This window comes from Protopterus annectens, chromosome 7.part0, assembly GCF_019279795.1.
Source record: "Protopterus annectens isolate FY-2018-M chromosome 7.part0, PAN1.0, whole genome shotgun sequence".
In the NCBI taxonomy this organism is placed as follows: domain Eukaryota; kingdom Metazoa; phylum Chordata; order Ceratodontiformes; family Protopteridae; genus Protopterus; species Protopterus annectens.
In genome coordinates this window covers 593,145,426-593,164,011 of record NC_056739.1, presented here as the reverse complement: position 1 = coordinate 593,164,011, position 18,586 = coordinate 593,145,426, and the positions used below count along the sequence as shown (strand labels likewise).

Below are 18,586 nucleotides of genomic sequence, written 5' to 3'. Positions count from 1 at the left end.
AGGCAGTTAGTTATTAAGAAATATATTGTTCAGTATAAACTAACATTCAGTAAATCTTGTCGTTTTTATTGTAATTTAATTTTATTTCATTCATTGAAAAAATCCATAAATTGCAAATGCACAGAGCTTAAATGTCTTTGATAACAACCCTACACAGTGGATTTCTAGCTTTTAAGTGAGTCATGGAAGGTCGACCTGCAGATAATCGTACAAATAGGGTTGAACATCCATCTTATTGGTAATGAAATATATTGTCTTCATGACCATGAACGTAAAGCACCAAATCTTAAAAGTAAATTGAAAAATCTTAAAATCCAGCAAGGTGGCACCAGAGAGAGTCTACTAGCATAGTTTGAGGACTTTTGCAGCCAAAACTAGTGAGCTGCTTGTTGGTCTAGTTGTCTTAGTATTAGGCTTGGAATGTCAAAGTTAGCAGTTGAAATCTCTAAACCTACCTTAAAAATATTACTTTTTTCATTTTGGAGCCATGCCTGAGTTCATTCAGTAATATAATCACAGTGCCAGCACTTTATTCTGATTTTGAACTAACTTTAGCTTTGACTTTGAATGTTTGACGCAGAGACTCTGTGCTGTTGCTTATAGCATACAGCTGTGCATTTTATTTGTGTATTTATTTATACAGAACCATGCCAGAACTTTTATTTATACAGTTGGTGGTGAGATTCCAGTGAGAGGCAAGGTGCTTATTTCTATTATTTCTCCATATCATAAAGAATGTATCTTTCACCGTCTATAAGAAGGACATTCAACCACATTTGTAAGATGATCTGCCGGTCGACCTTCCATGACTCAACTGGAAGTTAGGAAGGCCCACTCAGCTTTTATGTATAGTACCAAAAACATTTAAAAAGTTGATCTGAAGTAGGGACTTCATTTGTCAGCAACCTGTGGGTCTTGGACCGGATATCGGATCTGAGCCGGCAATTTGATTCATAGCCAATGGATCCGAGCTCCTAGCTCCTCCCCTCACCCATAATCCCCTGCCAACCCTCCATGACCCCAGATCTAGTTTGCCGCGCTTGTGAATGGCTGGATTTTTGAGCTCTTAGCAAGTATTGTCAGATAAGTGTATTTTTCTTCCACTTTCTCCTATCATTAGCTTTAAAAAGTGTGTAAGAGTCAGGTTCCCTGTATTTTATATATTTTTATATAGTTTTTTTCCCTTTCTTCGCTGGCCGTTAGTGAGTGTGTGTTTGTGCTTTGGGGCCTGTGTGTTTGTGTAGTACTTGTTTTTTTCCTCAAGTATGGCTGAGGCCCCAAAAGCCATTTTTTCAAAATGTACCGAGTGTGGCCATAAGCTCTCCCCGGCTGATGGCCACACTCTGTGCGTTCGGTACCATTTGTGCAGCGTTCAACCCCAGGGCACTGAAAGAGCGGAGGTCGAAGCTGGTCCTGGTGGGACTTTTGCCCCCGGACTCTGCTTCGGCCCCCGCTCCTCTCATGGCACTACCACAGGCTGTGGTGATTGCCACTCCTGCCCCCCTTCCTCTGGCCGGGACTCAAACTCCCAGTAAAGCGCCAGAGGACAGGGAGGCTATGAGGGAGAAACGGAGGGAGAAGCACCACAAGCGGCGGGCCGAGGCCTCCGCTTCGGCCCCGCCGGCTAAGCGGGCTTCTCCCTCCACAGATTCTAGGTCTCCTCCTCCTTGGCTCCGATCTCCTTGTTTCTCCCCAGGACCCGAGGAGGAGGAGGCCTGATCTCCATCGAGGTCATCGAGGCGGCATTCCAGGCCTGCCTCGGTGGCCTCATCGAGATCAACTTACAGTATGTCAGATGCAGACTTGGACCGGATGATGCAAAGGTTCATCCAGGCCCAGCTGCAGATGGGAGTGCTCTTGCCTCCTTTTGGGGGAGCTCACACCCTTTTTGCTCCAATTGCTCCTTCTCCGACCCGCTACCCTGGTTCGGAGCATTTGGAGCCGGGCAGCGTCGGAGCCGGGGGTGGGTCGGCACTGACAGTACTTGGTCTGGCCTCGAGTCTGTCGGATCCGACCTCTCGGAGCCGTGGGCCGAGCTTTGGATCCGGGGGATTCAGTGTGCCTTCGGCTCCATCCAGGTCGGAGCACACTCGTCCTTCGGATCCAATGGTTTCGGCGCCGGCTCTGATCCCTTCATCGGATCCGAGTGGGAGTCAGCTCTCGGAGCCCAGGGAGAGCGGTTCCCCCTCTGCCTTCGATGTAGTGGAGAGGGCTCTGTCGAGAGCATCCGGACCCCCAGCCCTGGTCTCGGCTCCACTCTGCACTCCCTCTCTGCTGGGCCAGGCTTCCCATCACCCGGCCACAGGGACAGCCTGCTTCGATGTCCCAGGTTGTTCCATTGGAACAGGATGTTGCAGGCGAGACCTCCTCGGACAGCCCCGAGGAAGTGCCTCGCAAGCACAAGTGCAAGAGGAGGCACGTGGACTTCCCTGAGTCCTTAACTGAGGACACGGACTTGGATGAAGGGGAAGGCTCCCCAAGATCACCCCCTGAGGATGTCTCCTTTGGAGACATTTATTTTTATTTTATTTTACATTTGTTGACCGGGATAGTCCGACTGGATGCATGTCCATTTTCAGCGGAGGCCCGGGGAGAAAAGCTCCAAGGGTAAGCAGATACAGCATTACATAATACCAGCATTACATATTACAAACAGATTATTTACAGAGATTACATAAGTAAGCAAGTTAAACAAGTTCCACAGGTTAAAGTTAGTCCTGAGCACAAGTCAGGATTAAATTAAATTACACAGTAAACTGGTTAACAGATTTTTACAGGCTTGATACATTGACATAGCCAGTTAAGTGACAAATGTTGTTTGAGTCTAGTTTTAAATTGACCTAAGGTGGAAAGTAAGGTAATATCAGCTGGAAGTGAGTTCCAGGATCTACTTACAGAGTTTGCAAAGAGAGAATCACCGGCTGTGTTATTAATTTTGCTAGTCTGAATTAGTAGTTTGTTAGAGGATCGAATTGGTCTAGGATTGTTATAGGGGGTGATAATATTTTTAAGTGTAGGAGTATTGTCCGGATTATAGAGGATTTTATAGTCCATAATCAGTTGGTTATACTGGATTAGGCTAGGTAGTTCAAGCCAACCAAGCTGATTTAGATTGATGCAATGATGTGTCCTAAAAGGCAGCCCAGTGGCAAACCTGGCAATGTGGTTGTAGCAAATTGAGAGTTTAAGGACAGTCTTGTTCAAATGTAGAGGGATGCATACAGAAGGGTTGAAAGAAGGTGAGAGCGAGCTATGGCAATTTTAGCTGGAGGGGTTAGGAAGGCTTTTATTCTGTAAAGTGACCCTAGTTTTTTATTGATGGTTTTGATAGTTTGGTGGTCAAATTTGAGATTATTGTCTATGATGACACCTAATAGTTTTGTAGATGGGTCAGGGGAGATTATTGTGCCATCATTTGATTTTATGGTAAAGGTGAAAGTGGTAGACCTACGTGTTGGTGAAAATAACAGCATTTTATTTTTTTGGGATTTAGGATCAGACGATGTTCAGAAAGCCAGTTTTCTATTGTATTAAAGGTGATCTGGGTAGCTGACCATAACTCTACTGGAGATGTGGCTGAGCAAATCAGAGTAGAGTCATCAGCATATTGGATACAGCTGACTTTTGGGATGACAGTATAAAGGTTGTTAATGAAGATGGAGAACAGCAAGGGCCCTAGTATAGAGCCTTGTGGTACTCGAGGGTGTTAGGTAGAAGGTTAGAGAGTTTGTTCTGCCAGAGGACAGCCTGCTGTCAACCATTCAGGTAGGATTGAAACCACTCGAGGGCTCCACTATCTAGACAGAATGTTTGCAGGGTGTGGATTAAAAGTTGGTGATCAACCATATCGAATGCCTTGGAAAGATCCAAAAAGAGGGCTGAGGATATATAATTATTGTTGCGATTATGGTTTATGGTGTTAGTAAAGGCTAGGAGGGCTGAAGTAGTGCTGTGATGAGGACGGAAGCCATGCTGAGTGTCTGCCATAAGGCGATTTTGGATTAGGTGGTGCATGAATTGTCTATGAATACATTTTTCCATAATCTTTGCAAGTGGAGAGAGTATAGCTATTGGCCTATAATTGGAGAATTCAGTAGAGCTGCCTCCTTTGTGAAGTGGGATTACATAGGATATTTTCCAGATGGTGGGAATTTTAGCTTCTACTATGGTTCGATTGATTGGTATTGAGACGGGTAAGCAATAGCATCAGCTGATTTTAGTTGATCAGCAGAAAGTGTAGTGGGTTTTAATTTTTGATCGGTTTCTGGGGTGCTACTTTAAGAACCAGGGAGCTAGGAGGTAGTTGGCTAGCTAGGGCTTGAATTGTCTCAGTAAAGAATTGGTTAAAACTATCAGAAACATCTTCAGGGTTTTATCAATAGTAGCAGCAGGGATTGGGGTTGAAGTTTGTCCAGGATGTAGTAGATTATTTAAACCTGCCCAAAACTTCTGAGGGTTATTTTGATTTACTGTCTGTAAATTACAGTAGTATTGTTTTTGTCTTGTAAAATTGATTTTCCTGGATTGCCTGTATTTAATGTGATCTTGAGGGTCTTTAGAAGAAAAGCCCATGCTTTGTTTCTAAGGGCAATTTTGAGTCTAGCCTCTATCGCAACCCATGGTGCAGCTTGTGCCTTGGTTCTCTTTGAGCGAACAGCTGCACGCAAATCAAGGATCTCAAGGAATTTTTGTTAAAGTATGCTACTGCTTCCTCTAAGGAGGTGTTTTAGAATAGACCAATTACATGAGTTTAGTTCTTGTTGGAATTTGGCAGGGTCAAAGTTTTTATTGTTTCTAACCTTTCTGAGTAAGGGTTGTTGGGAATTAATGGTTTTGTGCTTAATTACATATGTGAGAAGGTGATTGCTTAGGCCATTAAGGAGGGTACCAGAGGTGTACAGTTGGGGTGACTGTTTATGAGTACCCAGTCAAGTATACTTTTTTGGTTGGGTTTACCTATCCTGGTAGGGGTGGATATGATTTGTGTAAATGCATGCAGGTTAATATGGGTGGTTGGGGATTCTAAGGAACAGGTGCCCCAGTCTATGTTAAAGTCTCCAAGTAGTAGGGTTTCTTGGGGGTAGTGACATGATAACCAGTGCAGGATATCTTCAAATGTAGATATATTGTTACCTGGGGGAATGTACATACAGATAATATTAATGCATTTATTTTTATTAAGTTGCAATTTGGTGGAAAGAATCTCAGAGTTATTAATCTGAGGAGGTTGTATTACATCTATGGTGACATTCAACTCAGATTTATAGAGTACAGCTACCCACCCCTTCCACGATCCAGCCTGTGTATGTTGTACCTAGGTGGTAACACTTCATTGTCTTTAGTGTTAGGTTTTAACCAGGTTTCAGATAAACAGAGAATCTCAGGGGAATGGACATCCAGAAGTGCATGCAATTCATATACCTTGTTATTAATGCTTCTAATATTGAGATGACAGACTAGGAGAGAGTTAGTTGGCCTATAAATTGTAGGTTTGTAGCTTAGATTACAAGTAGAGGGGGTATGTGTATCTGAAGTGAGTGGGCCAGGGCTGGGGTGAATATCACCACCAAGTATTAGGTTGAGTCTATACTTGGTGATGAACTTCAGGAATTTGTTTATTAATTTGTGGTAGTGTTTGGATCTAGAGCTAATGTGCCTGGGGTTGAGATGTTGATAGACTGAACAAGATGTTGGATAGGATCTGGTACTGTAAGTATGGTTGAAGGTGGAAGGATTTACAGCTGGGATGATAGTATGGCCTTTTGGGACCTGAAACTGGTTTTCATACAAGGTAAGGAGGTATGGTGTGAACAAGAGGGGTGTGAACAAGAGGGGTAGTAAAGAGGAGGATATCATTATATGTGATTCAGCTAGTGAGTGAAGGAACTGTTTGACCTGGTGATGCAACACCAGAAGATAGAGTGGTGAGGTAAAGGTACTGGAAGGGGGGATGGGAGAATGCCAGATGAAAGCTAATAGGTGCTATTAAATGTAGGTAGTAGAATAGGGGTGGGTGGCATTATCCCAGATGAAAGCAGATAGGATCTAGAAAGTGGGGGAGTGGCTATAGTACTATAAATTTAGAGGTACTGGGGCGGAGGGAATTGGGGCAGGAAGGGAGAAGAGAACCCGAGTGTAGAGGCAAAAACGAAGGGCTATTGCAGTTTACAAGGTTTCCTAAGGTGTCCTAAAGCTATAAGGTAAGTATTACAGCTCTAATGTAAGAGTCAATTTACTGCAGTTACAGGGGAAGGAGGCAACCACTCAAGTAGAAACAAAGAGTCCTAGGGAATTGGGGGTAGGGAGGGGAGCGAAGAGAGCCCGAGCATAGGGCCCGTACGTGTGGGGCTATTGCAGTTTACAAGGTCTCCTAAGGTGTCCTAAAGCTATAAGGTAAGTATTACAGCTCTAATGTAAGAGTCAATTTACTGCAGTTACAGGGGAAGGAGGCAACCACTCAAGTAGAAACAAAGAGCCCTAGGGAATTGGGGGTAGGGAGGGGAGCGAAGAGAGCCCGAGCATAGCGAGGGCGAACGTAGCGGGGCTATTGCAGTTTACAAGGTCTCCTAAGGTGTCCTAAAGCTATAAGGTAAGTATTACAGCTCTAATGTAAGAGTCAATTTACTGCAGTTACAGGGGAAGGAGGCAACCACTCAAGTAGAAACAAAGAGCCCTATGGCTGACCAATATGGTGACCTGCTGAATTACAAAGCACTGTAAGTGAAAGCTTAACAAATGCGTTTTGTGTAACCTACTCTGTTTAAATGTTGAAAACAACTGATTGCAGTCCTGTAGACACCGTTTTGTAGGGAACTGTAGAGTTCAGTCTGTTTAAATGTTGAAAACAACTGATTGCAGTCCTGTAGACACCGTTTTGTAGGGAACTGTAGAGTTCAGTCTGTTTAAATGTTGAAAACAACTGATTGCAGTCCTGTAGACACTGTTTTGTAGGGAACTGTAGAGTTCAATCTGTTTAAATGTTGAAAACAACTGATTGCAGTCCTGTATTCACCGTTTTGTAGGGAACTGTAGAGTTCAGTCTGTTTAAATGTTGAAAACAACTGATTGCAGTCCTGTAGACACCGTTTTGTAGGGAACTGTAGAGTTCAGTCTGTTTAAATGTTGAAAACAACTGATTGCAGTCCTGTAGACACCGTTTTGTAGGGAACTGTAGAGTTCAGTCTGTTTAAATGTTGAAAACAACTGATTGCAGTCCTGTAGACACCGTTTTGTAGGGAACTGTAGAGTTCAGTCTGTTTAAATGTTGAGACATCATGGAAATGCTTAGGATCAGAGGTGGGTGGTCTGCCCCCAAGGCTTCCTCCGACGAGTCCGTGTTTCTGGAGATATTCGAAGCAGGCCCATCTACCTCTTGGGTGTCCCCTCCGGCCGATCCCCTGGTGGACCTTATTACCACCAGGGCGTGGAAGGACCCGGACACTGTGGAGCCAGTCCCTAAATGCCCGGACAGGATACTGAGACCCTCCGCAGACCAGTCACACTGGAGCAAGGGTCCCCCCGTGGATGCCATGTTGATGGCGGCAGCCACGAAGAGGGAACTAGCTCAGGAGAGCCCCTCAGTCCATCCACCGAGCAAGGAGTCCCGCTCGATGGATCGCTTAGAGAAGCGAGTTTTTAGTTCAGCAACCTTTTCGGTAAGGTCTCTGAACTATATGGCACACGTCATCAGGATGCAGCGGGATCTTATCAAAGAATACGCTGCCCCCCCCCCTGAGTCCATGTCGGCGGAGGACAAACAGTTGTACTCCACCTGAATGGCCACTCTGAGATCTATTTCAAATACCTCTATGCACTATTGTCCCACGCCACCAAGGGAGCCGCTAGAGCTAGCGGAGTGGGCCTAGTCATGAGACGTCAGGCCTGGCTCCGGCATTGTGACTTTGCGGAGCCTTTTAAAGCATCCTCTGCGAACTCCCCTTTCAATGGTTCTGCCGTGTTTGGCAAAATGGTTCGCGAGACACTAGTCCAGAGCGAGAAGGACGGGAAGACGTTGTCTGCCGTCGGAGTCCGCTTCTCTGCTCCCCAGCGGTCCTTTTCGAAGAACCAAAAGGGTCAGAAGAAGATGTGGTTCCGGAAATTGCAACACTCCCAATCCGCTCCGGACAACCAGTCCTTCCATGGCAGAGGAGGACAGGGAGGACGTCGCCCCAGGGGCAGAGGGGCTCCGAGGAACTTTGGGTCCAGAGAACCTTTCTCTGACCGGCCCACGTAGCAGCCCTGAAGGGTTGCCCGGCTGTTCCACTCTGGAGGCAGTCGGCGGGTGCTTCTCGGAGCACCTAGCAGCATGGGAGTCCATCACGTCAGATTGCTGGGTGCTTCAAATTATATCCAGAGGGTACAAAATTCCAATACTTCATGTCCCCAAATTCAAGAACCTCCCCGATGTACCACCCGATCAGAGGGAGGCTGCAGCCGCAGAAATTCAGCAGCTGCTAGAAAAAAGAGCCATCCATCCTGTCCCCCAAGGCCAGCTCGGATTAGGGTTCTACTCCAGGTTCTTTTTGGTGCCAAAAAAGACGGGGGGGTTCGAGACCAATTCTAGACCTGTCCCATTTGAACCTTTCGGTAACCAAGGAAAAATTCCAAATGGTCACTCTTCAATCTATTCTCCCCCTTCTAAGGGAGAACGATTCGATGTGCTCTATAGACCTCAAGGATGCGTACTACCACATTCTGATGGACAGACGATCCAGGAGGTTTCTCCGCTTCCGGCTGGGAGCCAATCACTACCAGTTCAGGGTCCTTCCCTTTGGCCTCACCACAGCCCCCAGGGTGTTCACCAAGGTGTTAGCAGTGATAGCAGCCCACCTGAGACTCCAGGGAATGCAGCTCTTCCCGTACCTGGACGACTGGCTCCTGACCGCCCCAACAAGGCATCTGCTTTGCTCAGCCAGAGATTTCTTTCTCCGCCTAGCCCCCCAATTAGGCATCACCATCAGTGCCGACAAATCCTTTCTGGCCCTGACACAAGTCATAGAATTTATAGGAGCCAGAATAGACACCAGAGATCTACGAGCCTTCCTGACGTCGGAACGACTACGGAATTTGCAACTTCATGTGCGGGCCATCCTCCAGTCAGAAGCCCCACCGGCAGAATTGGTCCTGAGGGCGCTGGGCTCCATGGCGGCAGCGATAACGCTCCTTCCATGCGCCCGTCTGAACATGAGGGTACTGCAGTGGACCCTTCTAGTGTAATGGTCCTTTCTGTCCTTTCCATCACCCCATCGCTATCAGCAAGGCTTGCAGGAGGGCCCTATCATGGTGGCTTCATGCTCCGGATCTCCATACGGGCTGACCCTTCTGCACCCCTCCCCCTCTCACCATGGTGACCATGGACGCCTCCCGCCTCGGATGGGGGGGGCATTATTCAGGTAGGACCGTCCAAGGCACGTGGAACGATACAGAGACCTCCCTGCATATCTACGTTCTGGAGATGAGAGCGGTGCTGTACGTGTTGCAAGCACTTCACAATCTCCTCCCCGTAGGAACTATTGCAATTCAGTCGGACAAACATGTCTGTTGTCTGGTACATCAACAAACAGGGGGGAACCGGGTCTTACCCTCTATGCTGCAAAGCCATGAGAGTGTGGGAATGGGCGATTTCCACCAACCGCTTTCTGATTGCAAAGCACATTCTGGGGCGGGCCAACATCCTAGTGGACAAACTCAGCCGCACCCTTCTTACCCCTTACGAGTGGTCACTCAACCCACTAGTAGGGAAGCAGATATTCGCAATATGGGGGCAACCCTGCTGCGATCTTTTTGCCTCTCCCTCAAACACCAAATGCGACAATTTCTTCGCTCTGATTCCCCTCCAGGAAACTCCAAGAGGCAGCTCTGGTGCATGCTTGGCCCGGTCTACTTTATGCCTATCCTCCTCTACCCCTGATGCTACAGCTTTTACAGAAAGCCTCGTGGTTGGGGAGCAGGATGATCCTCATTGCCCCATTCTGGCCACGCCAAATTTGGTTCCCTTACCTGTGGTCTCACCTAGTGAATCCCCCCTTGATTCTGGATCCCAGTCCGGATCTAATCTCCCATCCGTCGGGCTTGCCGACCCCAAATCTGGACAGTGTGAAGCTGACAGCTTGGTTGCTCCAGTTCCACTCCTAGTTAGGACTCCCGGTATCTCTTCCCCAGTCAAAGCCATCCTCGTGGCAGCGCATAAACCTTCCACCAGGAAAGTGTACCGCAGTAAATAGAAACGTTTCTCCGTCTGGGTGGAGCATCATAATTTAGATCCCTTTACGGCCCCTCTTCCATCCATACTAGACTTCCTAACTGGACTTTTTCAGGAAGGCGCTAGTTGCTCAACTGTCAAAGTACAATTGGCTGCCATCTCCCATTACCATGTGGGACATGACACAGGGCCCTTGATGTCAGCCAAATTGTGTAAAACCTTTCTCAAGGGCACCTTTCTGCTCAGACCCCCTATAAAAGTAGCCGTACCCCCTTGGGATCTTTCACTAGTTCTACAAGCCTTGACTGCTCCTCCATTTGAACCTGCCGCTTCAGTGGATCTCAAATACTTGCACTGGAAAACAGCATTCCTTGTAGCCATTACTTCAGCGAAAAGAGTTTCGGAGCTTCAAGCCCTTTCTGTGAAACCTCCTTACTTTATTTTTCGCCCGGACAGAGTGTACCTCAGGACCAATCCCTCCTTCCTTCCCAAAATAGCATCAGAAACCAGTATAAATCAATCCATAAATCTACCGGTCTTCTTTCCTAAATATCAGAATAAAGGAGAGTACAAGCTGCATTCATTAGATGTTCATAGGCAGCTGCGTTTTTATACTCACAGGACTGCTGGTCACAGGCAATCCGACCAGCTGTTCATTTCCTTTGCCAAATTTAATTTGGGGAAAGTAGTATCAAAAAATCTCTCTGTCATGCTGGATTTCCCAATGTATTCTTTTAGCATACCAAGCTTCTGGGAGACCCGCACCTGAAGGAGTTTGCGCACATTCCATCTCTACTTCTGCTGCCTTCAAATCTAGAGTTCCGTTGGATGATATTTGTTCGGCAGCCACTTGGGCCACATCTCATACCTTTATTAACCACTACAAACTGGACGTAATTTCTAGAGGGAGAGCATCCTTTGGCTCTGCGGTGCTCCGCAACATCCTTCCATGATGGCCACCCAAGATTCAGGTAGCTGGGGACTCTGTCCCACAGGTTGCTGACAAATGAAGTCCCTACTTCAGATTAAGAAGTTATGTACTCACCATAATGTTCCATCTGAGTAAGTGGCTTCATTTGTCTGCAATCATCCCCCCCTCCTTCCCCCTGGCCTTCAAAATGGATCTATGGGAGTTGTTTTATTGGAATACCCTTTTTAGGTATCTATAGAGGGGCAAACTTGATCTGAGGTCATGGAGGGTTGGCAGGGGATTATGGGTGAGGGGAGGAGCTAGCAGCTCGGATCCATTGGCTGTGAAACAAGTTGCCGGCTCGGTTCCGATATCGGATCCAAGACCCACAGGTTGCAGACAAATGAAGCCACCTACTCAGATGGAACGTTATGGTGAGTACATAACTTCTTATTTTAAACTATGAGCTAGCTGATAACATGGGTAGAGCAGTTTTGGATTTTATTATAGCAATAAAATATGTTTATAGTTTTGGTTGTGGTATTATGAAACTGAAAAGGAAGAGTTAATCACGAGGTTAATTCTGCATAACCTGTGGCCAACTCCATTCTTTACTTTGTACTGTTCACTAAGGGAATGTAAAAGACCACCATCATCTTCCTCACAGAGTGGTGTGGTTACTGAAATATCTCTGAATACCATTGCTTACATGGTGATGGACCACAAGATCAGCGCATTGACTTGCCTTGTGATGAATGTCTCTCATGACTTTTTTCCCTCCTTGATGCATATGCTGTAATCAGTTGACAGGCAGTGTAGTAGCAGAGATTTATGCAAGTGTTCTGGGAATATTTTTATGCACAAGATAGTTTTACAAAAACAAGTTATTTAAAACTTAGTAATAGCAGAATCAATAGAAAAAAAGTAGACAATGCCTAAGAAGTGGACAGACTTCACAAAAACACTGCTATTGGAAAGGAGAAAGAATACTCTATAGTTAAAGATAAATACATTTTTTAATTTATAATTCTATTTTGAGAATACAGAGGATAGTATTTAAATGGGACATGATATAATGGCAATAACACATTGTGTTAATATGGGTTAATGCAGAGACTTGCTCATCCCTGATGGGTTTAGTGATTTGGGATGCCATTGTGAACAAACCCCAATAGATGAATTCTTTAATAAACCACGTCGAGACAATGTACTGTTGGCTGTATTCATTATTGGAAAAATAGCCATCAGCTTTTTTTTCGATGGAATTGTTTGCATTATTTTTTAAGCCAAGCCTTCATGTGTTCTGTTTTTTAATCTCAAGATATGGTATATACAAATGGCCCTTCATCTACAGTGTTTGTTGTTCTTGAGAACAAATCTATTTAATCTGCACTCTGAACATTACAAAGCACCAAAATAGAATGGACATATTGGCTAGATACTGACCAGAACCTCAGTAATAGGTCTGTGCTGCATAGACTGCCACTTATTGGCTTACTAGCCAGACTAATATCAGAGCGTCAGATGTAGTTTCACATGTCAGTTCAATTTGTCATAGTGTGCATGTATGGATATTATATGCATGCTTGCTGTTGTATAGTTTTAACCAAGTTTTTTTTTTGTAATTAGGCCTTAATTTGTTCATCCTGGCATTTAAAGGTAACATACTGTAGTGTGACAGTAAAATAACTGTGTGTAGAAGCTAATTTGGTGTCTATATGCAGTTATTTTGCCTTTTGGTAGAGACAGTGTATTCATATTTGACTGTCTGTACTCTATCAAAGAGTTTTAGGGTCCTAGTTGTTATATATATGATGGTAATTGGAGTAATTTGTTTCACTTATTGTTTATGCTTGCAAGTTTTGTAATGGGAAAATGTCAGCCTTAAACTTATTAAACCCTGAACGTGTCTTAATTTAGGGCCTCACTACAGAAGGCCAGAAGACCAGCTACATATTAACTGAGTGCTTAAAAACAGAAGATCCACACAGGTTAGTTCTAAAAGTCTCTTTTTTATTCTGATAATGTGAACTTGTATTATTTAAATGTTTCAAGGTGAGAAAAAGAATAGAAATGACTGCATTTCCTAAAAAGTGAAAGTAGTTAAGTGAACTCCAGTAATGGTATCCTGAGGAGTAGGAAAACAGTAAATGAAGTAAAGATGATAAATGTTTCATAAGTGGTTTGTGAACAAGGCCACTAATGTTGAAAGTAAACATTTCAAACATTTCTTCGCAGAATTTTTTTTTCTAACATGGCATTAAAATCTACATATGTTTTACAAGTAGTCAGACACAGTTCTAAAAAGGCAAAGTAACTTATGTTTGGGGTGAAGTAGAAGATGGATATTTGCCCTATGTTTGGGGTGAGGTAGAGGATGGATATTTGCCGCAGCTCATTACCCCATCTCAGACTGAAATACTCTGACTTTTGGTACCTTATTCTTTTTGGAATAAGATAAATTACTATGAATTTTAAACCCTTTATTTTTAGTAAGGTATAGGAGTAGTGCCAATCTTTTTAGATCTCCAACAGGAAAGCCAGTTTCTGTATCCATTTAGCTTTTGTCTTTAATGCTTGCTGTCTTTGGACAGAAGTATTTTGTGATTTTTTTTTATATTATTAATAATAAAACAGAGGACAATGAGAACCAATGGCCACAGTTTAAGTAGGAGACTGCTTGTACTTGATGAAGGAGCAGTGTTTTCATTGTAGAAATCCTAGAACTATGATACATACAGAACTTTCTTTCAGTAGGCTTTGGACTCAACAGGGAGGCAATGTATATCTTTGTCTACAAAGCACTAGAAGGAAGCATTAGGTAAGTATGAAGGGAAAGAGAGGGCACCACTAGAAATGGCAAGAGAGCCTGCATGTGGGTTGTAATTATATCCAACTTTCCCCTAAACGGAATTAGAGAAATTGTCCTTAGCATGTCAGAAAAAGAAGAAATATTGTTGATGAGTGGGGACTAAATATGCAAGATTTTTAACTCGGGCACATGAATTATCTGAGAACATTACCAGCCATACTGCTTTAACAGGGGACATACTTGGGCATCTAGTGTTGGATGACATAAGTAACAGAGCAATCTTAAGATGTCTTTCCATATCACTGTTACAGTTTCCCTTACAAAAGGGATTCCCTGCCAAGGGTAGCCCAGTGTATGACAAAGCCTTAGATTTATAGACATGCTTCACATGTGTGCTCCCCGCTCAAGGCATAGGGCATAAAGGTGATGTACGGACATACATACCTCAGAAATACTTTGCTGCCAGTCCAAATCCCATCATAGATCATCAGTCTGAACCCTCCTTCTGTGCTGGTTCCAGAGCCGTGTTTCAGACAACTGCCCCACCAGGGTTTCTTATCTATTTTTACTTTTTTTTTTTTTTTTTTTTTTGTGAGTTTACATGTCATCCTGCAAAGGAAAATGTCAATGTGGGTGGCAAATTCCCCATAAAGATCGTCACGAGCAGTGTCTTTTCTGTTTGTATGCTTCTCACGACCATGCACAGTGTTCTATCTGTCAAGTGTTTGTCCCTAAGACCCTATGTAGATATATCTCCTCCTTATCAATTTACCTGGAGAACCAGCATCTTAAAGTGTTGGTGCAGGGTGCTGTGGTGGAACCTTCCCATCCCCGAAGGTCAGCCGCCTGCCAAATAAAGTCAGCTGTTATCCCGCTTCCCTCATATAGCTCTCTCGAGGATGGTGAAAGCCCAGAGGATCGCCTGGTTGTTGCATCGGATTCCTCTGTTGCAACCATGTCGGAGGCTGGCATGCTCCATCTTCTTGCACATCCTCGGAGGCTGTTCTAACATCCATTCTGGATGTTAATGGGGAACTTTGGTTGATTATTTCTGAGGGACCAAGGGGGATACCACAAATCCTTGTTAGGGAAGAGATTCCTACTACTTTGGTTTAATGTAGGCAAGGATCTGAACTGCCTAAGGTTTTTGGGGTGAATATTCCTCAGAAGAAAAAACAGAAAACTAAACCTATTTCCCCTGCTGCTAAAGATCCCCAGTGTGAGTGGCAGGATTTTAGCCAGGGGCTGTTTAATGCCTTAATGGCCTTAAAGCCTCTTCAATGAGTTTCTGTGCCTGCTTCTCATTGGTCTTCTACTCCCCTTAAGAGGCATAGAAAGCAGGAATCATCTGAAGAAGATTAGGAATCTGGGGAAGAGTCTTTGGCATACTCTTCTGAAATTCCTTCTCCCTTGGATTTTGGATCTGAGGAGGAAGATTCTGTCAGTCCAGATTCCTCCTTGGAGGAACTCTCCTTTGGGCCACCATTTCTCATATGATGGAACATTTCAAATGGGATTGTTCTCATGTTTCTGTTCAAAAGACGTATTATGAACTCCCCCCAAATGCATTCTCCCAAGCCCTCAGCAGTACCTCCTGGTGGGTCTATATTAGAACATCGAAGTTTCAAAGCAAATGTTCTAATATCACACCCTATTCAGCGAAAGCTGAAAACATCGAACATACAAAACAGCAAATTTTTTCCTAGGGAAAAAATTCTCTGTTCCAAAACACATACACGCAACACAAGCACACCAAACAAACAGCAATCCACACACATACACCTAAAATCTTACACCTAACCCTACACTAAACTATACACACACCACTAATTATCCACTTACCTTAACCCCAACCCTAACCCTAAGGTCCGTCACTATCGCACACTCACCTCACCTGCGCCCTAACCCTAACTCACCTACCCCGCCCTAACCCTCACGTCCACACAGTCGCACACTTACCTGACCCCTGCCCCCTAACCCACCTAACCCGTCCTAACTCTCACGTCCACACAATCGCACACATACCTAACCCGTGCCCTAACCCTAACTCACCTAACCCGCCCTAACCCACACATCCACACAATCGCACACATACCTAACCTGCACCCTAACCTAACTACCCTAACCTGCACTCAATCGCACACTTACCTGAACCCAACCTGTAACCTTCCACCACAGTGCTGAAAAAACTGAAGCAACAGAAACGGACAACCAAATTCTTTCCCTAGGAAAAAATTTGTTTTTTGTTGCTTCGATATTTTCAGCTTTCACTGAATAAGGTTCGATATTAGAACATTCAAAGATGTCCTTCAAGGATGCATCTGCAGTCATAACAAATGGGTTGTCCTGCCTCAGGCAGCCCTTTTCCAAAGTCTGGGTCTGGCCTCGGCTGATGTCGCACTTCACCCGACGTCATAGCTGCTGGGGTATAAAGGCATCAGCCGACGCCATTTTCCCCAGTCTTTCTTGCCGCCGAAGCAGAAGCTGTTAAGTGCCGGTCGGTCAGATCCAGAGATTTCAGCATCAAGACTTCTAAAGCTAAGTACCCGTTGGGGACTCTTTCTTGCCTCAGCCGATGTCAGACAAAGTAAATAATTGTTTAACTTGTGGGAAACAGATACCTCATAAGGATTTCCACTCTTACTGCCTTCCTTGCTTAGGCCCAGACCACGACATATCAGCTTGTTTAGCCTGTGCTTCCTTCAACCGATGGACTCTTGGAGTTTGCAGAAGAGTTTTTCACTTTTGCATATAAAATGCCACACATTTAGCTAAAACGAAAAGGACGGTTTCGCTGAAACCACGGTTAGGCCTACGAGTGTCTCGGTTTCAGCTGAAACCGAGACCTCGGTTCTCGCATGCCTCCGATAACTGAGGCCACACAGGCCATGGCTGAATCGGCTTCAGAAATTCCTGCTGAAGTAGCAGGCACACAAGAGTTGTCTGACACTATTCCGTTGGACATCTCTACTCCTGCACGTGGGGCAGCTAGACCCCCTGCTTCTATGTCTATCAAGGCCTTTTCCAGGGCTAAAGCAGCCAAACTTTCCAAGGAATTACCTTCAAAAGCTCCCTCTCACAGGCCTACCTCAAGTACCCAGATTCTCAGCCTTGCTGAGGACCTTATTTCTCTGATCAGGGGATCCCATCCCCACCCAGACAGGGCCTCACAACCCCCTCCTGAAAAGAGGCCTAGGACTGAACCCCCTGAACCTCTGTCCTCTGACTACTCCTCGGATGGTTCAGATGTTTCGGACCATCAGGAAGGCCCGTACTCACCTTATGAGGATTCTGATGCAGAAGACTCCATTCCTTCTGCCTCACCTCCAGAAGAATTTTCTTTTGGGGAAACCCTACACTCAATGAGGGAAAACTTCCAATGGCAGGGTCAGGATTTTTCTGATTCTAGGAAAAGGCTAAGGACTTTTTTACACTTACCACAGCATAGGCCTTTAGCCATTCCACCTGTACTATCAGTTGTTGATGATGCATACAATGATGCCAGTACTGCCCCTGATTCTTTTCCCCCGGCCCCTGCAAAGCCTGACAGATACTACAGGGTCCCGGATTCTCACTACCACTTGTATAAGGCTCATGCTGCAGACCCAGAAACCATTTCTCAGGGCCCTAAAGGTGTTGCAGCTGCCTCTGCCAAAAACCCACTACCATCTGAAAGAGAATCTAGAGCTTTAGAGAGATGGGGTAAAAAGGTTTATACATCTGCTACTCTTTCTGCCAGGGCTTTAAACTGTCAATTTCACATGATACAGTACCAGGAATTTTTGTTAGATCAGCTGAATAAAAAGCTGGCCTCTCCTGAACCTTTAGACCGTAAGTCCCTTCAGGATTTGGTACACAATTCTCAGCAGGTCAGTAATCATTTCTTAAAATGTGGCTATGATGCACTGGAGGCTTCATTTAGATCAGCTATGACTGGAGCAGTGATTCGAAGGCATGCCTGGTTAAAAGAACAATCCTTACCAGACCATGTTAAGTCTAAACTCCTGGATGCCCCTATGGAGAAACAAAGTTTGTTTGGCTCCCCTGCACAGGAGGTTCTAAAGAAAGTGGAAGAAAAAGCAAAATCTGTCCAAACAGTCAAGGATTTTTTGCAGGTCCAACCTCCAAGGTTTAGCAGAAATTGGCCTTCAAAGAATTGGTCCTTTCCTGACAACTCCAGAGCACAGAGAGGCAGAAATAGACGCCCAAGAGGCAGAGGTCAATCTAGGGGTGCCTACAGGGGTCGTCAGTGGCAACCTGCCAACCAAAGAAGTGCCGCCACAGCTGCAACTGCAACCACGTCTACAGGACAGACACAATGACTTGGCTCTGATTCCGCCTACCAGGGAACAACTGGAAGCACCCTTGGCCACAAAGCTAGCCTTATTCTCAAGAAATTGGCATTGTATTACAGGAGACAAATGGACTTTACAAACAATAGACAAGGGCTACAGGTTTCACTTCCACACTCTACCAAAGAGAGGAATGCCAAACCTTCCACCAAGCCAGAAATCAGAGGCTGTAAAACAAATCATCAGTTTACTAAGGATGAGAGCAATAGAAAAGGTACCATCTATGGAACAAGGCCAAGGATTTTACTCCAGACTATTCCTTGTACCAAGAAAAGAAAATCAATGGAGGCCTATTCTCGATTTGTCCGCAC

General features: G+C 45.0%; 1 protein-coding gene across 1 annotated transcript in view; it reads left to right on the top strand.

Moving 5' to 3' along the window:
- The window catches only part of MAN2C1 (mannosidase alpha class 2C member 1), a 1,630,015-nt gene that overhangs the window by 195,952 nt on the left and 1,415,477 nt on the right, over positions 1-18,586 (top strand). Inside the window, exon 4 of the mRNA XM_044077185.1 lies at positions 13,032-13,102. Within this exon, the coding sequence (XP_043933120.1) occupies positions 13,032-13,102 (71 nt within the window). The remainder of the gene's footprint in view (positions 1-13,031; positions 13,103-18,586) is intronic.